Raw genomic sequence first — 24,845 nt, forward strand, 5'->3', positions numbered from 1 at the left:
CTTCTAAGTAAGTGAAGGGACCCTCATGGAAGAAATCCTCCAACTCTAGATGGCCCCCCTGTCACACATCAGAGACAAATAACCCAGCTGAACCCTTCCCATATTTCTGACTGACAAAACGTGAGAAAAACATTGGGAAAATGGAGGTAAGCTGTGAATTGCCGTTTCAAAAGGGGCTGAGAGAACAGATTTCGATCCCCAGATTTGTCTGAGGTTGAAGCCGTCAAGAGGATGCTTCCCCCGCTGGGAGAACCTGGGCAACACCAAGGAGGAGCCTGAGCAAAATGCTTCAGGGGCAGCAGCCACACAGGGATGGCCCCAGTGTCCTCCACACAATATTATGATAAAGTACCCATGGTTTTCTTTGGTTTTGTCCTCTATCATGATTAAAATTTCACCATGTTTGTACTGTCACACAGAATAAATGGAACCACAGCTTACTTTTCAAACTGGGCCTTGCCGACATCATTACGTGTGTCAGATTTATACGATTTCTAATAGATAACAACGTTTTACCCTTCAGCACACCGAAGGGGAACGCAAGCCTCCCTCCCTTCTCTGATGCTTCATTCACTGTTACTTCCTCCATCTCTGATCAAGCGGTGAGGGTCTCCCCGGAAATAATTGAAAATCGAAATAACAAGATGATTCTTTACGTGGCACCTCCTGGATCACCCTCCATATTCTCGCCGACAATATTTTTATTCACCCTGCATTAGTTTCTTCTCGCCGCTGCAACAAACTACCACCAACCTGCTGGTTTAAAACAACACAAATGTACTATCTTGCAGTTGCACAGGCTGGAAGGCCAACAAAGTTCTCAGTTGGCTCAAATCACAGTATTGGCAGGGTGGCACGACTTTCTGGGGGCTGTAGGGGTGAATCCATTTCCTTGCCTTTCCCAGTTGTTAGAGACTTCTCCTGGGGTTGTAACTCCTTTCCTCCATCTTCAAAGGTGGCAATGTTACATCGCTCTGAACTTCTGTGCTGGCTCCCGCCTTCCACATTGAAGGACACTGTGATTACACTGGGCTCGCACTGATAATTCAGGACAATCTCCTTCTTTAAAAGTCAGCTTATTAGCAACCTTAATTCTGTATGTGAATTTAATCTCCACTTTAGTTATGAAAGATAAAATATTCACAGGCTCCAGACATTAGGATGTAAATTTCCTTGTGGGGGCTATAATGCTGCCCACCATATACCAAGTGACCCTTCCCAATCTGGGCAACTATATACTTGAGGACCACAGTATCCCAGGGGAATTACCATAGAAGAACCAGAAAACGAAGCCAAATGTGTCCACTTTTTTTTTTCATTTGGGGGTTCAGAAGTTGAGGTCTAGATAGAAGGTAAAATAAGATGATAATAATGACAGTAATGGGAAATCTGTGATATGTTAGAGCACTGGCTTCTCCACCCTCCACCTGCCCCCCACCCCAAAGAAGTAAGGATCACTTGAGCATGGGAAGACAGGAATGTTGGAAATGAAACAAGATGGTCTTGAAAATGGTAGAGAATGTCCTTCAAAGAGATCCTGAACTTCATATGCACCAGGCTTGCCCACGAGGTGCTAAAGAGGATGACGAGCTATAGAAGATCAGGTGAATTTGAGGGACTGGAAAGCAAAGAGTGTTCCTGCCTCACTTGCCAGATAGCACCTGGGGGGATGGCAGCACAGTCAAGTGCTCTTCCTTGGCATGACAGCAGCCAATGACAAGTGCCTTCATGGTTGGCCTAAATCAAGAGGTCTTCAGCTGGTTCCTCTCGACACTCATGCCCCCAGTGTGGTCAAGAGGAGTTGCTGTCCTCATGCCCTCAGCAGGATGGTAAAGCTATCTGATGCACAAAGCCAGATGGCCTCAAAGGACCTTGTGGTGGGGATGGAGAGAGCAAGGCAGAAGATGCCAGGATAAGCCACATGCCTATAAATCACATGGGAACAGGGCGGTGCTGGCACAATATCAGTGATGGACAAGGGCCAGACAAGACAGCAGGCACTAAAACTGTCAGGTAGTTGTCGAGTACAGAACCACCCCTCAGCCCCATGCATGGATGGACATCAGCCCCCTTTGAACTTGTACACTCAGGAAGAGGCGGGAGGCAGAGCACCTGCCTAGAATTAAGAATTAAGTTTCTAGAATTAAGTTTCCACCACCAATGGATGGAGCAGAACAGAAATGAAATTCGGTTACAGAAACATTATAGAAAATTAAATAGGCTGTGCTCCTGAGCTTTCGTGGCCCCAAATATCATATCCACTGCATAAAAACATCAGCGATCCTGGTCTCATCATCTTGCACATAAGTGACATTTTGTGAATCCCTAATCATCTCTGGTTATATTCTTTGTCAGACAACCTACAAGTTCAAGAGCTACTGCTTTCTTCTGAAAGATGAAGGAACTGAGGCTAATGAGGTGAACGTAGATTCTAAAGCTCACGGATGACCAAGCCAGGGCTTAAGCCCAATTTGCTTAGCCCAGTCTTCCTTCCAAGCTTCTCCACTACTATCTCCACTCAGAATCACAGGAAAGCAAGCCAAAATGGTTGTGGCATGAAGAATAATACTTAAAACACATTCTTGGGCCTCTACCTGGCCACCTTGTGGTGATACCTTGGGAAGTCACTCTGCTTCCCGCATGGGCGGGGAACCCGCTGCCCAGGTTTGTTGTGAAGATGAGTTATTGGAGGCAGACATGTCTGGGGAACTCTAAAGTGCTCTAAAAATATAAGGTATTTTACTACTTTTTTTTTTTAACCAAATTGAGTTTCTTAGAAGAGGAGCTGTAAGAAACAGTTTCTCTATGCAGAAATGCCAAAAAGAAATGAGGGAGATTTTCAAGTTCAGTGTAGAAGTGGGTGTCTCCCCATGTATTCTGAAGGCACAAAGAAGAGCGTGCCTTACCTCCATTGAGCCCTGGAGTTGCAGCTTTAACATTAGATCCTTAATCTAGAGAGGAAGGTCTTTGACAACCTCATTAAACTGTTGAATTTTCTCTTAACCTCCAGGGAACGAATGTTCTTTCTCTCTCTCTTTTTATTTTTCCAGTTCGCACTGATGAGAGAGGGAAAAGAGACAACTCTTACCTAGACACACACACATGTGTGCATCCCTCTGCATTCTGACGTTTTGTTCTTCTGGGACATCTATCTTCAAGGAGAGGGAGTTTAATTAGTTCGGGAAACGGAACTGATGAAAGAAGGAAATAGAGGCAGGCAACTCATGCCTTTCAGAAATATCAGCTTTCTGTTGTGGAGACAACACAGATGATCTGGGACATCCTTTTGATTTGCATGCCCACTGACTGGCTTTAAGACTAGGGCAATTCCTCCTCTCTCTCAGAGGGCCTCAGTTTTCTAATACGCAAAATGGAGGGTTGGTTTGCAATACTCTGAAGTAGACAGCGGCTGTCACCAACCCCCCCTTTCTGTTGCCTGTACCCTACTTTTCCTTGAGAGTCTGTGCCCTTCCCCCAACTCACTACCATGTACTGGAGGTGCAGCTGGCACTTGGCCAAAGCCTCGGGTATGACTGGGTCTGGGATGAGCCCAGTGTTTCCCCTTGACCACAGCAATTGGTACAGTGATGGGCATGAGGATGAAGGTGGCCCAGTGAGATGAGATCCTGTGACTAGAGCTGGAGGAACTAGGAAAGAGATGTTATTGTCCTACAGGACTTACTGAATGGGGACGCTGTCCAGTGAATGACATGGTTCGGAGGAAAGTAGAGTGAAGAGAAGACAGATCCCATGACATTGTTTAAACCCCTTAATCCTACTGTGCCTAGACTTCTGTTAGATCCAATACATTTACTCTTTTTGCCTAAACTAGTTCGGAGTTTCTATCACTTATAATCCCAAGAATTATAATAAAAAAAAATCTCTAATTGCTCATCCACTTCTGAAGATCTGCTGATCTTTGAGTCTAAAATGTATTTTAATTGCATTGTCTCAATCTCTAGAAGCTTCTTCTTTGTATTGGGCTCCCAGCCACTGTCTATTTCCCTAGCTGTGGTGCAGGAACATTAAGAGTGGAATGTGTATTCTATTTCCTGTGGTCTCTAGTCCAAAGCAGGAATTCACATCCCTGGCCCCGTTCCTCCCTCCATCCCTTCTTTCTTTCATCCTTATTTACACAGACAGTTGGGGTGTTAAGTTGAATCGACAGATTCCTGGGTTCTCTCTCAGTTCACTGGGCAGGATAAACTTGAAAAAAAGGCAGTTTGTGCTATAAATGATTACAGAGGATATAGCAGATGTAACAGGTGCATGACAACAGTGATGATCCTTAGAACAGAGTGGTCACTTTGCCAAGATGGGGAAGGAAAAGAAGACAAATCTGGAAAGAGATCTACTTGTTTGCTACACTGGCTGGGTGGTTGGGGGAAGGACCTTAGGCAAAAGGATGGCGGGAGCAAAGGCTCGGAGTCATTAAATAGGCAAGTATGTTCAGACAATTACATCGAATTCATTCCACTGGCCTTAGTGTAAAATGAAGCAAAAGGTTGGAGAGGTTGGAAAGGGCCAAATCAAGAAAGCACCGAATGCCAGGTGAAGAAGCTCAGCTTGTAGGGTGACGTTTCTCAAATGGGCTTCCGTGACACCACTGCCTCTCCATACATACAACACTCATTAAATTGTTACAATTTTACACTCCTGGGCCCTAACCCCTCTATCGAATCAAAATTACTGGTGTGGGACCCTGAAACCTGCATTTTAAGGATTTTTTAAATTAATTTTTAAAACATTTATTTTGAGCGGGGAGGTGGGGTAGAGAGAGAGGGGAGAGAGAATCCCATGCTCGATGTGGGGCTCGATCTCACAAACTGTGTGATCATGACCTGAGCCGAAACCAAGAGTCTGAGGTTTAACTGACTGAGCCACCAGGTGCTCCTGGAGCCTGCATTTTAAACAAGTCCCCCTAGGTCATTTCTATGAAACAAACCAGCCAATCTGGGAGCCTCTTCTGTAGGCAACAAATATCCTCACATACCTTTTTCTGTGTCCTTCTCCCATGTCAGATACTAGAGTTCTATGCAACCAAGTCTGCCATCCTTCTCCATGCCTTTGCTTTGGCCATCCCCACTCTTTTCTTTGTTAAGTTTATTTATTTATTTTGAGAGAGAGAGAGAAAGAAAGAGAGAGTTTGGGAGGGGCAGAAGAGAGAGAGAGAGAGAGAGAGAGAGAGAGAGAGAGAGAGAGAATCCCAAGCAGGCTTCTCACTGTCAGCCCAGGGCTGCACGTGGGGTTTGAACCCATGAACCATGATGAGATCATAACCTGAACTGAAACCAGATTCAGATGCTTAACCAACTGAGCCACCCAGGCACCCTGCCCACTCTTTTCCTAATGGAAGGTGACTCATCTTTTGAAGCCAGTTCACCACTAACTTCCCCACTTTCTACCAACTTTAAAATCTCAGCTGACACGTTTTCTTCTAGACATCTCATTGACATGGACCCATTGTGTTCACAGAGATAAGACATGCCCTATCTCACTCCCAAATGGACAGTAACCTACCTGAGGCCAGGAGCTCTTAAGGACGTATTGCATATTGGGCCCTAAAGTGCTGCTATTTCATTCTTCCAACACTTCCACAAGGTAGGTTTAATTACCCATTTTACAGATGAGGAAACCAAGGAAGCCTGATGTGCCAAAGAGGACATAGAGGTAGGAGCTATGAGTAGTGTGATTCTCCTTCACAAGCCACCACCCTCCCTCACAGGGAGGGGCCTCCAGAGAGCAGTCTTAGCACCTGGGCCAGAACCATGTTCATGGGCCAAGGGCACTTACCACACATCCTGAGGAGTCCACCTGGCGGTCAGACACGCACTTGAAGTTTCGAGTACAGCCCCCATTGTTCCGAGAGCAGTCACGAACCGGCCCAAAGGAGGACAGCAGGTCGTTGATGGTTTCGAAATATGTGGACAGCATCGCTTCCTCCCTTGGAGACAAAGGGGATGGTTAAACCCCAGAGACACGTGTATCATTAGATTAAAAAAATTAAATATGCATTCATCACATTTAAGATCGTCATTCACGATATTTGTAACCAAGAAAATGATACCAATCCATATTTGAGAAAAAACTAATAAGAAAAAAAAATTAACAGGTATGCCATCATATGACACAATGTTTGTCTACTTGCGATCAAGGGGAATATATTTGGGACGCTGCATTCTTTATTCCATCAATCCCCATAATTTGGGAAGGCAGGCATGAGATTTCCATCTTACGAATAAGTGGACTAGGGCTCAGAAAGTTGAATGTCCTGCTGAAGTCCACCCAGCTTGTAACGTGGCAGAATTGAAGTTTGTGCCAAGTTCCAGCTGAGTCCAAAGATCAAGCTCCTCCCACTATACAACTCTTAACTTACATTACATATGTTTCTACAGGTTCCAGACCTCCCCATAGCAACTCTGCAAAACGGGTGTCTTCCTAATATTCCTACTTTTGATATAAATTGAAATTATACAAGGTATCGGACTTACCCCGAATTACCAGCCAGTAAATACCAGGGCCAAGGCACAAACACAGGACTGTTTGACTCTAGAACCCCAGAACTGTGCTCTTCATGCTACCGCATAAAAGTGGCACCATAGGACAGCTGTTGGAAAGGTCACGGGATTCTAGGCAAATGCATCATTCCTCCCAAATGAGGTTCCCAAGGGAAAACACTGGACTAGGTACCATAATTTGTGGATCTGCCAAAATTTTATTAGAGGATATACACAGACAGAAGTTTCTGGATGCTATTTTCTGGCAAAAGAGCCCCAAATAAGGATATCCTAGCACTGGAGCATCTGTGATGCCCACAGGTGCATGAGATACTAAAGGGACACCATGGACAGTGTGAAGAAGTACGCATTATCCCATGATGTAAGGCTCAAGGAATCCAGAAATGTGAAGGAAGGGGGATGCCCGTGGACCATCCTTCATCCTTCTACCACTGTTTTCCTCCATAGGCCTGGAGTTCTAGGTTTTGGTGTCCTAGCTTATTTTCTGTCTCCAGTATGATCCCTTTTTGTGCCATCTTCCGTACTGACTGCCAGAGAACTTGATAAATTCCAGCTCTAAATTAGAAACCTCATTGATTAATAATAGTTCTCCATTACTTACAGAAGAAAATCTAAATTAGTTTCCTTGGCATTCAAGGTCCTTCATAATTTGGTTCTGCCTATCTGTCCAGCTCCATTTACCCTGTCCTCATATTCTCTATTGGTGAGCCACAGGTCTCATTCCCTAAACACATAATCTTAGGTTAGGTTCTCTGAAAACAGACTCTGAAACAGTTGCATACAGCAGCTTTACCAAAGATCCCTCTGACATACTCTTAGAAAAGTAAGCAAGACAGGACTGGACAAGGGAGAGGCTGACCTGCCATGTGGTTAATGTATGTAGATCTAAAGCCTCACCTTGTCCTTAGGGGAGCTCTGGAGCTGGGTGGTCCTTTAAGGATTTCCTGATTAGAGGCAAGGGACCAGCCCTCTGCAACACCCTGTTGGCCAGTCACTGGCCAAAGGCTGTCATCTGGTATCCTTGCACAAGGCAGAGGGCAATGACCAGTGAGGAACACATCTGTGTGGGTCATGAGCCACGGTCCGGGGGATGGGCAGATCAGCCCTGAAGAAGGGATCTGAGTATAGTATGCACCTTCACCTCTCTGAATCTTTAATCATGCTCTTGGGTCTAGGATGCTCATCTCTAACTTTTCTCCTTGACAAAATCCTAAGAATCCTCCAAAACACTTCAAATCCATCCACCCATCCATCCATTCATGTATTGCATGTGCTTACTGAGTGCTTACTACATAGCAGGCACTATTCTAGGTACTGCGGATGCATAAGTGACACATGACAGAGGCCTTCCCTCCATAGAGCTTGCTATGACCTCCTTTGGGAAACCCTCTCTATTTCGCCCAACCAGAATTAATTTCTTTTCCCTCTGAGTACATTGTTTAAATCTATTATCTCATTGATCTTAATCATTGGCTCTATGGTTTCCCAGAGAGACCTTAAGTTTTTTGAGCAAATGGCTCAAGAGTAACTCATCCCTCTCTGGCCCTCAGCACAAGGCCTGGCAAAAAAACCTGTGATAATCAAATGTTTTTCAGATAAGACAAAGAAAACATTGGAAGGCTTGGATGCAGATTCCACCTATCATTGGTTTCACCAAGGGTCTCTCCAACAGGACACTCCCCTGTCCATCCCCAAGTCTCGGATCCCCTCCCAAGTCTTTCATGATCAAGTCTTTAGTATAGGGACAACAGAGAAGATGGCAGGAGAGCTGCCAGACTATCCCTCGCTTCCCAACTTTACACAGAATGAGGTCAGATGGCAGGTGAATGGGGGAAGAGAATGAACCGCTCCTGAACTGAGGCTCTTGATAGACTTGCCATTTGGGAATCATGGAAAGAGCTGAGGATCCTGCGAAGACATTAAGGCTATTAAAATATGAATAACCTTAGGGGAAGAAGAAGTGAGAAGTAAAAAGAGGGGATAAAGACAGAGGGAGAGGCAGGCTGAGAAAGTGTGAGACCACATAAAGAGATACACATGTAGAACATTGCTGGAAAGAAAGAACTGGATGGATGGACTGGATGGATGGATGGATGGATGGAAGGAAGGAAGGAAAGAGAGGCAGGAAAGAGGGAGGAAGGAAGGAAGGAAGGTAGGAAGGAAGGAAGGAAGGACAGACAGAGAGACAGAGACACCCAGAGGAGTGTCATATAGAGAGACTAAAAAAGAGGAAGATGAAGGCAGAGAAAGTATGTGAAAAGAGAGACAGAAATGAAGAGCTAGATTAGGGAGAAACCGGAGTAAGAAACACCAAGATTTTTTTTTAATTTTTTTTTTCAACGTTTATTTATTTTTGGGACAGAGAGAGACAGAGCATGAATGGGGGAGGGGCAGAGAGAGAGGGAGACACAGAATCGGAAACAGGCTCCAGGCTCTGAGCCATCAGCCCAGAGCCTGACGCGGGGCTCGAACTCACGGACCGCGAGATCGTGACCTGGCTGAAGTCGGACGCTTAACCGACTGCGCCACCCAGGCACCCCGAAACACCAAGATTTTAAAGGAGAAAACATTAAGGTAAACAAAACAGGGACACTGTGTATGGAGCAGGGGGTGGGGAGTGGAAGGGACGGGGAGGGGTGCAGGAGATGGGCACTGGGACCTGGAAGGAGACAGGCTCAGAAAGAGAATGGAAGAAGAAAAAGACCCTGTGTAAATGGAAGAGAACACACACAGGGACCCAGAGAGCAGTCAGAGAATGACAAAGAAAAACAAAGGAGAAAAGAGAAAAACAAGCAAAAAATGTCACCTTGCAGTGGAACCTGGAGACAGCTCAGGCTGTACAAATAAGGAGGCTGTTAGCTTTTGAAAGGATTGATTCTGCATAAACATCAGTTACATGAGGAGAACATTATTTAAAACACAAAGACCTGACACTGGGGCTGTTACTGAGTCTAGCAGTGATTGTGTCAGGCTACAGAAATGAAGAATCATCCTGCACAAGTGAGAGAAGTAGCTCGAGGCAGACTCTGACATTTTCTTAACTCCAGACTTAATCCCTCATCCCAGCTGCTGAGTCCGGGATTTGGGGTCTGTGGGAGCTTAAAGCTGCCCCAGTAGCCGAGCGCAAAGGATCAAGGGACTAGCGCTGCAGGTGGAGGTGGGCTGGGGTGACAGAGAGATCTGGGTGAGTCACAGCTTTGGCAGAAATTGCCATCAGCACTAACATCTTCATCATCTGTAACTTCCTGAACACCTGCTGTGCATGGAGGGCCATGCTAGGTTCCTTCACTGTGCCCTCTCCTTTGACTTTCACCGTTGTCCTATGACACACATTTTTACTCCTACCACGCAGCTGGAGAGACTAGGTCTTGGGGGGTCTCGTCACTAGCCCTTGTCCACGAGGTGGAGAGGCCGGGGTATGCACCCAAGTGTGTCTGATGTCAGGTCCTGAGCTTCCTCCCATGCCATAGTTGTGCTGGGCCAACTTGCTCTGGGCCCTCGGGATAAGTCAGAGCTCTCACAACAGGAAAGCCCATAGAAACCTGCGTCCAATCTCTGTGTCTTTGAGGAGGAAGAACCAGAAGGGTAGAACGTATACAACCTCTGCATATTTCCCAGCACTGCCTCCTGGCCTGTGTACCTGCCACAGTAGCCTCTATCCGTCTTGGAATAAGACAGGGCAACGTGTGTACTCATTTCCTAGAGGTGCATAACCAGTACCATAGACCAGATGACTGAAAACAGCAGCAACTTACTCTCTCTGACTTCTGGAGGTTGGGAGTTCAAACTCAAGGTGTCAGCAGAGCTATGCTTCCTCTGTAGACCCTAGGGGAGAATCTTTCCTGGTCTCTTCAGAGCTCCCCATGGCTCCTGGCAACGCTTGGCATCTCTTGGCTTATAGCCACATCAGTCTAACCTCTGCTTCCACCCTCACATGGCCCTCTTCCTGCATCAGTGTCTTTTCCTCTTCTTACAGTGACACCCTCCATTGGAATCAGCACCTACCCAAATCCATTATGTCCTTATCTCAATTATATTCGCAAAGACCTTATTTCCAAATGAGGTCATGTTCTGAGGATCCAGGTGGACATGAATTTGGGGGGGGCATGACTCAACCCACTATTCATAGCTCACAGGAAAGCCCTCGGGCTTACACAGTAGGACAGAGCCAGGACTAGAACCCTCTACTCCTTGGCTCTTTCTCCAGTGCTCCTAACATCACATCAGCCCTTCCAGCTCCAGACTCTGCATGTTACACGATGGTATTTACAAGGCCTATAAAGTCTCAGAAAAAGAACCATGATGAAACCACTTCTCCCTCATTGGAGAGGAGAAAAGACCAACTTTCATTAAGTACCTAACATCCCAGGCAGAACAGGGGTCAGCAAGCTTTTCTTTATAGGAATCCATAGTAAATACCTTTGGCTTTGTAAGCCTTACAGTCTCTGATCTAACTACTCAAAGCTGCTTTTGTAATGCACAAGCAACCACAGAAAATATGCAATGGCCATATGCAAAATGCAATGAATTAGCATCATATGCTTCACTAAAACTATATGCACAAAAAAAAAACATGGCAGGCTGGATTGCTATATCCTTTTTGATTTTTTTTTTTAATGGGAAAACACTCAGGTCAGGGTTGGAGTTAGGATTTGAAGCCAGGTATGCCCAACTCCGGAACACACATTCTTTCTCCTACATGAAGTTTCATCTGTGCCTCAGTATTCTCATCTGTAAAGTGGAAGCAGTATGTTTCTAGCTTCCAACCACATAAGATCGTTGTAAGAACACAATGACATGATATGCACAGAAGCCCAGTGCAAACTGATTCATAATCCATTCATTAAGAAATATCTGGGCACCCACTGTGGGTCAGGTGCTGAGCTGATCATTACTACGGCTCTCCTTTGGCCTCTCCATGCCTCTGTTCCTGCGCCTGCCAGGTCTGGACACTGTCCAAGTTGTTTCCAAGCTACTCTCCAGCTTACACATCCCAATTCTTCCTGATACTGCTGGTTTCAAAACTGAGTCAACCAGGGGAGCCCGGGGGGCTCAATCGGTTGAGCATCCAATTTTGGCTCAGGTCATGGTCTCATGGCTCGTGAGTCCAAGCATCGGCATCTGGAGCTTGCTTCAGATCCTGTGTCTTCTTCTCTCTTTGGCCTTCCCCTGCTCATACTCTGTCTCTCTCTCTCAGCGTTAAATAAAACATCAAAAAAACTGAGTCAACCAGACACCCCCTCTCCCCCAGGCTGAGTGAGGTTGCCATCCCTGCACTGATTGCTCAAGTGCAAATGCATCACCTGGGCTCCATTCGGCTGAGTCAGCGGAGCCCCACACAGGGTGAGCATCAGGCAAGGCAGCTGGGAACAGATGCTGACGTGGCCTGCTGTTAATAAACACCTGGAGACGTCTGTGTCACTCACAGAGAGGTGTGAATGGATGACTCAGGGCCCAGACAGTGACAAGACCCCAGGGGGCAGACTGATCATTCTCTAATATCAACAGGCAGACTTGTTCCTGAGCATCCATAGAGGGAGGAACCTAAGACAGGCTTCTCAGCTCCAGAAGCATGAGCAGCAGCGTAGATGGGTGGATCTGCAGAAGCTTTGACTCCTGGCTTCACTCACTATGAGATGTTGGGCAAGTCCCTTACACTCTGAGTCTCTACTTTCTCATCTGAAAAATGGGCATATGAGCACGTAGGTGGCAGACTTGGCATGAGCAATAAACCAGACAATATATGCAAAATGTTCCCCACACAGAAAGTGCCCAAAGGCTGGTGGTAATTGGTACCCTCAAAGTTGCACTTGAGAGTGTAAGGAGCCCAATGCAGGAGAAGGCAAGGACCGAGAACCACATATTGTCCGTTTACTCATTCAAGTTTTTCATGGATGCCGAATCTGTCCTGGGCCCTGCGCTGGTTCCTGGAGCACACGGCAATAGGTGTGACATAGCATATGCTAAGGAGGTAGAAAAACACACCACAAAAGTTAACCTAACAATATAACTGGGCCCACAGGTTCATAAAGAGGCCCCCTTCAGCCAGACCCTGGAAGTGTGGGTCAGACAAGGCTTTTTAGAGGAGGCAGTACTGAACCTGAAACATAGAGGATGAGCAGGAATTAGGCAAAGGAAGAAGATAAAAGTATTCCAGGCAGATGGAACAGAGTAAGTTAAAGCCTAGAGGCAAGGAAACTTTAATCGAAGCAATGAAGCAGGAGGGCTGGGAGGAAGTAGGGTGTGGCAAATGATGGGCCAGGAGGCAGGCTAGGCAAGGTTCTGTGTGCCAGGCCCTGGCAATTCTGGACGTCGCCCTGGGACCTATGAGGTGGCCACCGAAGGGTTTCAGGCAGAGCCTACTTTTACTTAGACTAGTAACATAGGTTGGTATTTGATAAAAATCATTATGGCAAAAACAACAATAATAGTTAATGTTTACTGGGCATTCATAATATGCCCTAAAGTGTACCAAGCAATGATTGTGTCGACCTACTTAATCCTCATTAAAAAAACAAAAAAAACAGGGGCGCCTGGGTGGCTCAGTCGGTTAAGCGTCCGACTTCGGCTCAGGTCACGATCTCGCGGTCCGTGAGTTCGAGCCCCGCGTCGGGCTCTGTGCTGACAGCTCAGAGCCTGGAGCCTGCTTCAGATTCTGTGTCTCCCTCTCTCTCTCTGCCCCTCCCCCGTTCATGCTCTGTCTCTCTGTCTCAAAAATAAATACACATTAAAAAAAACAAAACAAAACAATGATGTAAATGATATGATCATCCCCATTTTGTAGAAGAAGAAAGTGAGGCACCATTTTGAGGATGAAGGCTGTTCTGAGACCAGCCAAAGACAATGTAGGAACAGCCTCAGGGCAGTGGCTGGCATACGCAAGTGCTTTATAAAGATTAGTTTTAAAAGGGTTCCAGGCAGAGGTGAGCTGACACAGGCCACAAGGAGGCAGATTTGGGCTTTTGTAAAATCGGAGTTATTGAGCAATGGGAAGGAACAAGGTCTTACAAGGTCCTGCCGCGGGCCGATGTAGGAACGCAGACTGAGGAGGGATGGCCATGTTCTGGGCTGGTGGTGGGGGACCGTCAAGCCTCCAGGGAGATCTGCACAATCTCATGGTGGTGGGAACAACAACCATGGCTAATATCTATTGAGAACTCAAGACACGAGAGCTTTGACTTCACATGGTCCATCTCATCACTTCTTGCCATAGCCCTGTGAGGTGGTGCTATTCGTACGCCCCTTCTGTCGACTAAGAAAGGAATGCACACACTCACATGCACAACCTGGCACTGGCAGAGCTGGGGGCTTGTCCTGTGTCACACAGTAAGTCAGAGTGGCAGAGCCGGGGCTCTGCCCTGGTGGGTCTGACTCTGAGGCTGAGAGCAGTGTCCTGTTTTCCTCCTTAAGATCCCTTCCCAGCTGGAGATTCTGGAGCTGGTGTTACAGCTGATGCTCATCACTCCCCTTCCTCTAGCAATTACGGTTTGCAGTAATTTAGGTCAAGAATATGTATTGCTGTGCAGAGTGGTCTCAAAGCTTCCTGCGTGTGTCTGTGCCTTTGAGTAGCTCACGAGCTTCCTGCACGCGGAGATCCTTCCTCACGTCCCTCAGTGTGCTGGCTGTGCCTCAGCTGTTCAATGAATAAGCACAGGGGGTGGAGGAAGGGGAGGGACAAAGGGGGCCCATCAGCTGTGTGGTCTTGGGGACAAAGAGAAAACGATCGTGAGTGTCCACTGCCCATCTGTGAAATGGGGACAGTAACATTCAGCTCACAGGGTTGTGTGGTCAGGACTCGATGAGATAAAAGATGTCAAAGCCCGCCAGGCTCAAACAGGGACCTCAACAGGGGGCTGTTGTGTTTTGGAAATGCATTTGTTCATTTCACAAATATTTAGCCAGTACTCACTGCTGGGGGTGGGGGGAGCTGCAGGTTCTGTAGGAAGAAAAGAGCACACAGGACAGGCGTTGTTCTCTTGGAACGTACTGTTTAGTTACCCAGTCACCCAGCAAGTCCTATCTATGCCTACAACCAAATCTGGGCCTATGTCTGTGTCTGGATGTCGTATGTCTACGTCTATAATTACAAACGATGATAGATGCTTAAAAAATACGGGGTACTGTGAGAGCATATGGCAGGGGCGGCCAATCTACTCTAGGGAGCTGAGGATGGGAGTTGGGTGTTTCCCCAGAGAAGTGGGGGAAGTGGATTTCCCCAGAGTATCAGGCCCTGAAGCCAAACCAGCCTGAGGCGTTCTGTCACACGAGGACACTCCTAATGTGTGCCCCCCCACCCCTCCACGCACAATGACCATCTGATCTTTGAGACCATCATTCCTTGGCAAAAAGCCATCACCTCCTTCTAACTGCTCGGTCATAGGAATTCTTCTCCTCACCCCACCCCCCTTTCTCCTGCCCCTGTGAGTCCCATCATCATATTAAAAAGGAACCATTATTAAAAAGGTTCAGTGACAAATGCTGAGGCTTGAGGATTATTTATTTATGAAATACCCACATGAAGTCATTGAGAGCTTCTAGCAGCTCTCATCTCAGAGAGAAGCTCATTAAGACGGGCCCAGGGGTGGGAGGGCACTGCATTCTCAGAAGCAACTGCTCAGAACGCCCAGCCGGGAGAGTGCCTGTTGCCCAGAGAGGGCGGAAGACACTCGTGCCCTGGGAGGGCAGTGGGGGCTGCCTGGAGGCAGCAGAGCTCACCATTAGAGAGCAAATGGGGTTGTGTCCTCTAACATAAAGAGCATGAGCTGGAGGTTCCAGGCATGGGATCTGGGTTCAGCTTTGCCTCGCTCTGCTGTGTGTCCCCCTGTGACTTTCTGTCCTCCCTGAGCCCCTCAGGTGCCACATTTCTATGACGACTGTGTGATCTCGTAGGGTCCTTCCAGCTCAGATTTCTAATAACATGATGTGGCTTCCCAAAAAGATAGGGTGGAAATGTAAGAGTGAAATAGTGAGAAGAGACAGTGCCCGTTGTTTCCATTCTATTGCTCATTGCCGTTGTTTTGCACCTAAGGAAATCAAGGGGCTTGTACCATTAGCAGGGAAATCAGAAAGCGTTACCATGTGTTACTATGAAGAAGCCACGGGCTCAAACCAGCCCAGCCATTTATCGGCGAAGAAACGTTAACAATTCATTCAGCTTCTCTGAGCCTCCTTTCCTCAAGCACAGGTCATAGACCACAGCACCTAACTCTACCTACCAGGGTGATCACAAGATAACAAAAGCTCCATGAAGGCAGAGCTTGGGCAAGCTCACTGCAGTCCAGTGCCTAGAATGCTATGCAGGCTTCCAGATTTTTATCAGAAAGATGAGTGAATGAATGAGTGAATTCAAACTTCTGCAAACTACTCCACCCATGCACTCATTTTTATTGTTGTGTTGTTACTAGCAATAGCATGCTTTTAAAAGTCAATCCTGAACGTTCCTCAAACCGGAGAACAGGGGTTCTGAATTCGGTGCCCAGGACCCCTTTGCCAATCTGCACAAGCATATGGGCCACTTCTTAGATTAATGTCTTCAAATGCATTAAAGCAAATGCAAAAAAAACATTACAAAAGAAACCATTTATCAAAACAGATTTTTTAAAAGCCAGCTGCAATATAATAATCTATATATGCTTCTTTGTTGACACATTATAAAATTTTTTTAAATGTTTATTTCTGAGACAGAGAGAGACAGAGCATGAATGGGGGAGGGTCAGAGAGAGAGGAAGACACAGAATCTGAAGCAGGCTCCAGGCTCTGAGAGCTGTCAGCACAGAGCCTGACACAGGGCTTGAACTCACAAACTGTGAGATCATGACCTGAGCCGAAGTCGGTCGCTCAACCGACTGAGCCACCCAGGCGCCCCTTCTTTGTTGACACATTAAATAAAAAGATCTAGTAACAGATGTAATAATGACCATAAATTGGAGTGGTGATCAGCATAAACTATATTTAAAAAAAAAAAATTTTTTTTAATGTTTATTTATTTTTGAGACAGAGAGAGACAGAGCATGAACGGGGGAGGGTCAGAGAGGGAGGGAGACACAGAATCCGAAGCAGGCTCCAGGCTCTGAGCTGTCAGCACAGAGCCCAACGTGGGACTCGAACTCACGGACCGTGAGATCATGACCTGAGCCTAAGTTGGCTGCTTAACCAACTGAGCCACCCAGGCGCCCCAGCATAAACTATATTTTAAGACATTTGCAACAAATGAAAGATGACCTAAAACTGCACGCGATTTCTATCACTGACAGAGTCACAGGTGCTGTGAGCTCACCCATGTCTATGACAGAAGAAAAGGCTAACTTCCAATGAGCGGTTGGCAGAAATAAAAATGTATTATCTTGCCATGTTATTTCATGGACCTCCAGCATGGACCCCAGGATGAGAGCCTCTGCCTAGACCAACACTTTGATAGAGAAACTTTCTCCCTGAATATCTGCTGGTACATGAGTAGAACCAGGAAGCTTGGGTCTAGAGAAGAGGAGGAGGGACATTAAAACGCAGCTGTGATCACACTATCTTCCTTCCTGCTGAGCATGTGTGGCGGGCGAAGGGAGAACAGACTTTGGCTTCACACAAAAATTTCACAAAGCTCTCAAGGGTGTATCTTTGCAGGAGTGACCCCCTCTCTGAGCTTCAGACTGCTCATCTGTGAATGCATCACTGCTGTGCTTCCTCCAGGGTGGCGGGGGACCTTGTGAAATCAACGAGACGGTGCACCTGTGCAAAGATGCAAATGCTAGTCCTTCTCTGTTGCCCATCTGCTCCTCCTGGGGTGAGACTAATTTATTGCAGCCACCCACACTTAGAGCTGCCCCATGTCCCACAGCCGCGATGCATTTCTGCATTCCTTAACACCTTCTGGGGAGCAGGCCATCTGCTAGATACTCAGCACCCAGAGGCGCCCAGACAAAGCCCCACCCTCAAGAAGTGCGGAGGCTGGGGCCAGGGACAACAGGATTTACGATATGAAGATGAGGGAACGATTATAGCATAGATGCATAAAAATACATGAGGTCCCCAAGAGGAAGCAATGATTTCTCCCTGGCCTGGTTAGGGAAGGCTTCCTGGAGGAGATAGCAATACATTGGCTCTTAAAGGAAGACATCTTAAAGGAAGACAATGAGGAGGAGGAGGAGAAGGGAAGGAAGAGGAAAGGATAGGGAGAAAGGCATGACAGGCATCAGAGGATAACACAAACAGAGTAACTAAAATGTGCTAGAGGGGACGGAGGAGTATTGGAGAAATAGGCAGAGAGCCCGTTATTAAACTGAGAAGTGAGCGGGAGTAAAGGTAGCTCATGAGCAGATCTTGTTACCCCATTTTATAGATGAGAAAACTGAGTCTCGGAGTGGGAAAGTCATACACGATCAATACCATGGTTCCTTCAAAGTGGAGCCTCAGTAGGAATCCAACCATGTCATAAAGTCCGTGCTCTCCCCGGAGTGTGGCACTGAATGCCACTTGTAGAAGACTGCTTACAGGAATTCTACCCAAAGTCATAATTGGGAACCAGAAAGCTTTAGGAACAGGGCCTTGGTGATCAGGGAAGCACTGCCTCCCCCCAAAGGCAGCCCTCATTCCCCTTTCCTTGCCTTGCACTTTCCATCTCCTCCTCTTCTGTTCCTGGCAGTTCCAGCCACTAGCCTGCAGGAGATGCCTGCGTGGTGGTGAACGTAGGGAGCGCGTGGTGACGGCAGTGACTCTGGCCTCGTGTCCAGACAGCTGCCACCCTGCAGCCAGGCTATGAGTGGGCCCTGAGGGCTTCTCTCCTGCCCTCCGCATCCCCACCTTGCCAGTGGCCTCTTTTTATGGCTCCCGTCCCAGCCAGGCTGCCTCTGCCACGTGCCTGCAGCAGGGTCCCAGCGCCAGCACAGGCGAGGGGGAGCCAGTACGTGCCTCCGTCGCAGGGGACTGGCCAGGACCTGGAGCAAGTCCTAGAGCATAGGTGTGTGGAGCATTGCTGAGACAGCGGAGACGTTTCTGAAAAGCAGGAGGACTGGGATAGACAGCAACTTTGTTTCCAGTCTCACAAGCTTCTCCAAAGCTAGGGCATGTTAGTTTCACCCTGCTGACAAATCCCCATTGTCTTTGAAGACTTATTCTTTCCTTCCTTCAGCCAAGCCAAATTAGTCATGTTCTCTGTGGCCTCACTGAATGCTGAGTATGCTTTCTTGTTACTAATAATAGAGTGGCAGCTGCATCACAAGTCCTCCACCTGCACGGTCTTCTGCTATGATACTCACAGCATCCCAGCAGGAGACATGCACAACCCCACTATACAGATGCAAAGCTGAGCGCGAAGGGAGGGGCAGAGATTTGCTTCAGGTCACAGGCCTAATCAATTTCAAACCTAGCTCCACCGGACTTCAAAGCTGGAGGCATTTTTAATTTCCATGCCATCCCACCATCAATTAGAACTCGTTTCATGAAGTCTAAGTGTATATGGCCCACCTCCTCTGTGAGCAACCCAACGGACACGTTGGGGCCTGGCCTGGAAAAGGGTATGGTGGATGTCTGAGCACAGAAGCGAAGAAAGGAGGGCTTCAGGAGAGAGGGGGAAGGAAGGAGAGGTGGCCGATCTTATTTTCCCACCACACCGTGTGTTTCTAAAGGCAGAAGTTTGTGCACCTGCAGAGCCTAGTACAATGACATTTAACGGGGAGGTGGTGCATGTTTGTTGAACAGTTTAATGAATGGATAGATGCGTAAACAGACAATATGAGAACTCACTGAGGAATTCCTGAAAGAACGAATACGCTAGCCTGATTTCCTGGCAAATTGGTCTTTAAAAGAATTTGAGCTTTCAAGAGCGGAAGGCTCTCGTGGGAATTACAGGGCCAGAGTTTTAGGGAGATGAAAAGATAAAAAACACAGATCAACATGACACTCTCTGCCCACTCAGCCGCTTGGAATGGGGAACTGTTCGTTGTTCAGTGGGTACACAGCTTCAGTTGTGTAAATGAGTTCTGGAGACTGCCATACAACACAGGGCCTGCGGCTGACAAAACAGTGGTGTGCAATTTAAAATTTGGTTAAGCTGGTAAATCTCGTGTTAAGTGTTCTTACTGCAAACAAAGAGACTAACGAAAACAACGCCCCCAAAAATGAAGGGGCAGGAGGAAGCTTTGGGAAGTGACGGATACATTTAGCACCTTGAAGGTGGTGACTATATACTGTAAATATGTGCAGTTTTTTTCAGGAAATCAATTATACCTCAATACAGCCGTTAATCATTAAAATAAAAAGAGCCCTTGGAATCTCAAGCCACTAAAAAGGTCATGGTGTGCCCCAGACTTCACTGTTAAAAGAGCTGTCACCAGCCTAGAAATGCTCTCTTGACATGTATGTATCCTTTGAGGTGCCTTCCTTGTACTATCCTTCGTGCCTTGATTACCTCCTGACCCCGTAGGTGGCCACAGCCCTGTGCTCTCCCACCTTCTGGACATGGCCAGCTTCCATGAGGCAGGCAAGTTTCACGGAGAACTTCAGCAACGTTGCAGGAAGGGAGTAGACAGAAGCCCTGAGGGAAATGTAGGGTAACAGGGACTCCTGGAACTGGACGGCACTTTGTAACCCCAAAATGCTTCCCGGCCAAACCGAACCAGAGCTAGAACAGTGGGGGAGGCATTTTTAAAGCGATGCATTACTTTATTGGGCTGCCACGGTTGTCCCTGGTCTTGTTTGCATTTTACAGATGGACAAACTGAGTCCCTGAGAGGAAGATGGTTTGCTTAAAATCGGACCCCTGATGTTCTGAGCAGTGTCCATGGTCCACAGTGATGGGACCATGGAGGAGAGACAGTTTGAGAGGTTTTGAGCATAGTTACAGGATGAAATGTATGCGTCCCGGGAAGTGTGTATGGGGAGTGGAGGGGCCCAAGTGCCAGTGAAGGGAAAGAAATACTGGAGAATGAAATTCTGTTCTTTAATGCAAGGAAATCTATTCTATAACACAGATGTAGGAAGGAGATAAAACCCCCAAGTGGTGTTAGAACAAAGGAAAGAAAGAAATGTTTAAAGAGAACAGTTTGGGGGGCACCTGGGTAGTTCAGGCAGTTGAATGTCTGACTTTGGCCCAGGTCATGATCTCATCGTTTGTGAGTTGGAGCCCCATGTCAGGCCCTGTGCTGACAGCTCGGAGCCTGGAACCTGCTTCAGATTCTGTGTTTCTCTCTGTCCCTCCCCTGCTTGCACTCTGTCTCTCTCTCAAAAATAAATAAACGTTAAAAAATATGTATATTTATAGAGAACAGTCTGGAATATCAGAAAGCATTCAGGATCCCAGCGAGAGGATTTGGAGTTGGAATCCCAGCACTTCTAGCTGCCTACTAAAAAAATACTTTAATCTATAGAATGGAAGTTGCAGGCAGGAAAAGGCTGTGTCCAGTCTGTCAGTTACTTGCCAAAAATGTTGTAGTGGATAGTGAATTAAGGTAATTAAACATTAATTAATTTGTTGAACAAAAACTATTGTGACTTTGAAGCATCAGGATTATCTGTAGCATAGTTAAATGAATGGGGTTTTTAAGTGGTGAAAATTCACCAGGTAATTTCCCAGTGATCATTCATAATGATAAGACTGTTAAGTGTCCAAAGCCTTAAAGGATGATTCTTAATTTCTTTAGCATCAACAAAATAATTACCCATCCATCGTCTATCCATCCATCCAGCCCTCCACCCATCATTCCATGCATCCATCCATTGCAAAGTTACTTACTGAGCACCTGCTATGCCTGTCCCTGTGTTAGAAGCAGAAATGCAGATGATAACAACCCATGGCCTCTGTCATCAACCAAGCCCCCAGTCTTAAAGAGCAGAAAAGAAATGGGAAACAGGTCTGCAGGAATTCAGAAAGAGTGGATGATACTTCCAACGTGGGGTTAAGGGAGTGGGTGAGAGCTGGGTCTGCAGATCGAGAAAGACTTCCACTCTTGGGTATTTGGTATTTCAAGCTGTGCACATGTATATGCTTATTCAAAAATAAGTATCTTGTTTACCAAAAAAAAAAAAATCAGCGATGATGCTGGGAGGAAAGGAGAAGAGGAAGAGGAGGAAAAGGAAGAAGGAGGAGAAGATTACAGACTGAAAATAGGTCCTTATGTTTGAGAATGAAAATCTAAATGTCAACTATTCTCCAGAAGCTTTCCTGTATCTTAATTTGCATTTATTTGGTAAAAAGGTACTAGTTTCCAACTACTCACCAGCCAAGTTAACAAGTGTTTTTGTTTACTGATAACTCTCAGTGCTGATGAGGGTAGAGTGAAACATTTATTCAACTTGTGCTGGTGTAAATTGCCAAAATTTATGAAGAGCAATTTGGCAAAATATATCAAAACTCCTGAAGTGTTCATACAGTCTGACCTAGTGATCAAAGTAGTACTTTTTAAAGGAGACATTAGCAATGCAGGTAAAGATGTATCCACAAACACGTTCTTAACGATATCATCAACAACATGGTTAAATTTGGAATGATCTAGAGGTACCTGGGTGGCTCAGTCAGTTAAGCGTCTGACTTTGGCTCAGGTCATGATCTCACAGTCCGTGAGTTCAAGCCTCGTGTCGGGCTCTGTGCTGACAGCTCAGAGCCTGGAGCCTGCTTCAGATTCTGTGTCTCCCTCTCTCTCTGCTCGCACTCTGTCTCTCTCTCTCTCTCTCTCTCTCAAAAATAAACATTAAAAAAAAATTGGAATGATCTAAATATTTCACAGTGACAATGATTGTGAACACTGTGGTTTCATTCATGTAATATTATGTGAAAATTTAAAAGTCAGGATTTCCAGGAACAGCTAACTGTATGGAAAATGAATAGTTTAAAAAAAACACAAGAAAACATTACATATATACAATGTGCATATAACTGGAACAAAAAATCAAGAAGGAGGTGGAATTTCACTGGGTTGGATTTGTGAAAATGCAGGAAAGACCATGGGGTCGACAGCCCTTAGATGTGTTTATACCATATCTACATTCCCTTCCAGTAACAGCACCCCTGTTAGCTTTATCTAAATTTACACCACTCTCCCCACAGACACATATACCCTGGATATGGTCTTGTAGATGCATCAATCAGAGTGTCTTGCAATCCTCTGGCCTATAAATGAGCAAGTAACCTGAGAGATAGGCCAATCAGAGGTTGACCCCTGGAATCTGAATCTTAAGCAGAATGGCATACAGCTTGAGGATCATTAAGGTTGGAAATCAATTGCTTATAAACTATTCATGCCTGTGTACGTTTTAGAAGTTCTTCAAGGTATCCCCATGTGGGACGTCTACTTTGGTTGCTGACTGCTGTCGTAAGCAAGCTGTGGCCAACCACTGGAAGTTTCTGAAGACGGGAATGACATCAACAGCATTGTGTCTACAAGTGGTGAAGGGACATTTCAATTCAGAGCATCTACATTCAGTTCAGTGTGTCCCGAGTTTTACCAACAGAAGATCAAGATGAAGAGTCACGATTTTTGAAGGGTAGTTGGAAAAGGATACGGTTTCAGGCAGTCCTGACCAGCAGAGGTACCCGACTTGTGCCTCCCATGACAGAGACCCACAGAAGGCCTCCATCAAGGTCCCATCTCCACCTGGAAGAGCATGAGCAAGTGGCAGGAAAGGAGAAAAGGCAGAGAATGTACTTTGAGGCCAATGTTCATTGAGTCACTTGGTAAATCCACTCTCACAGCCAGGCGGACAAGGAGGCAGGCTTCACCTGGAAGCTGTCTGTCTTTACAAATCCAGGTCTGAGCCTGGGGGCCTGTGCTGCCTGGGAGGCCATGGGGTTTGGGAGAAAGCCAGTAAACCTGGAATCTGAGAGAAGAAGGCTCAAGTCGCCCACTTGCTGCTAAGGTGAGAAATGTTAGTGGCTTCCCTTTTCTGAACCTCAGTTGCCCTATTTGCGATAGGGCAGTTCACTTACTCATATGAAAGCACATTCATTCATTCATTCATTCATTCATTTATCCATCCATCCATCCATTCATTTCACAAATGCCTATCAAGTACCTACTACTGTAAGGTACTTCTGGTTTAGACTTGTGCAGAAAAATAAGGGAAATCGGTTCTTTCCTTAGGTCAGAAGGGTGGGTAGGCTGTGGTGCTGTCCAGCGGGGATGGGGGAGCTGTGCACTCCTCACTTCTACACTAATCCCCTCATCTCCAGCTTTTAAGGATCTGGGCAGACAACCCCAGGTAGCAAAGAGCCTGATCCTGGCCACAGACACGCTGTCAGAGAGACCCACAGCGCCGGGAAGATGCAATTATCCGCCCACAGACTTGCCGTGCACATCTTGTTCCAGACAAGGCCACTGTGTGGCCTGCTGGGGGCTTGGAAAAGGAGGAGGAGTGCAGGGGAGGAGTGGGTGGAGACCGTGCTCACGGGCCAGTTACGCGGTCTGTGAAGTACTCAAGTGCAGTCCGTGCACACGCAGCGAAGAAGGACTGACCTCGTCTCCAAACTGGGCTCCTTTTCCGGTGTGGGAAATAACCGGACATTTAAGAAATTCCAGTAGATACTTATTGAGCACGTAATGCACGTCGCACGCTGCTCTCGGTATCGAAAAGGAAATGGTGTATTTAAAAAAAAAAGTCCCTTCCCTCACAGCGTTTATATTCTGGTAGGGGGACACAAACATGAAACAAATGAGTGAGGGATAAAGAGTTACGGAGCCTCAGTGTTACCAGTTACTGAGGCAGAACGGGGCTAGGCAGTGCTGAGGTGGACTGAGGGGTCCTGTGCTAGTTTAGTAAGGTGGTCAGGGAAGCTTTGTAGGGGTATTAAGACAATAAAAGGGGATAATTAATGCGGAGTGATTAACACAGCACCTGGCTTAGGGCAAGGGCTCCGGAAACTGCTGCTGCTGTTGTTATTGTTAATTACGTTCTAAGTCCCTTTACTGAATATGGGGACATTAAGCCTATTTCATAGGGCCGCTGAATGGATGGAATGTGGAAATATATAAAAATAAGTTTAATGACAAATTCAATGAGTGATTATTGAGAGCCCGCTATGTATCAGGGGAGAGAGCGCTAAATACACTATAAATACACAGTGTAAAGCCAGAGGGCTAAGTGAAGGAAAAGAAGGCAGGGACTGAGAGAGAGATTCCTTATGGAGAGAGGCTATGCTGTTTTGGAGACGGCAGGTCAGGAAAGGACCACCGGAGGCCCGAGGAGATGACCTATAGCAAGAGCAGGAAGCTGGAGAGAGGCAGTCTGGGGAAAGCATGCTGCCAGCGGAGAGAACAGCAAGTGCAAAGGTCCAGAGGCAGGGGTGGGGTTGGCCCTGCAAGGAGCAGCAGGGCCCACATCACAGAGCACCCTGGAGGTGATGGT

The 24,845-nt window shown here is 46.6% G+C and overlaps 1 protein-coding gene across 3 annotated transcripts in view; it reads right to left on the reverse strand.

The window, feature by feature from the left end:
* Positions 1–24,845, reverse strand: part of ASTN2 (astrotactin 2) — an 882,294-nt gene that overhangs the window by 354,930 nt on the left and 502,519 nt on the right. For all 3 annotated transcript variants that reach the window (XM_043565814.1, XM_043565813.1, XM_043565812.1), the window contains one exon: positions 5,794–5,944. In XM_043565814.1, the coding sequence (XP_043421749.1) occupies positions 5,794–5,944 (151 nt within the window). The remainder of the gene's footprint in view (positions 1–5,793; positions 5,945–24,845) is intronic.

This window comes from Prionailurus bengalensis, chromosome D4, assembly GCF_016509475.1.
Source record: "Prionailurus bengalensis isolate Pbe53 chromosome D4, Fcat_Pben_1.1_paternal_pri, whole genome shotgun sequence".
NCBI classification, from domain to species: Eukaryota; Metazoa; Chordata; class Mammalia; order Carnivora; family Felidae; genus Prionailurus; species Prionailurus bengalensis.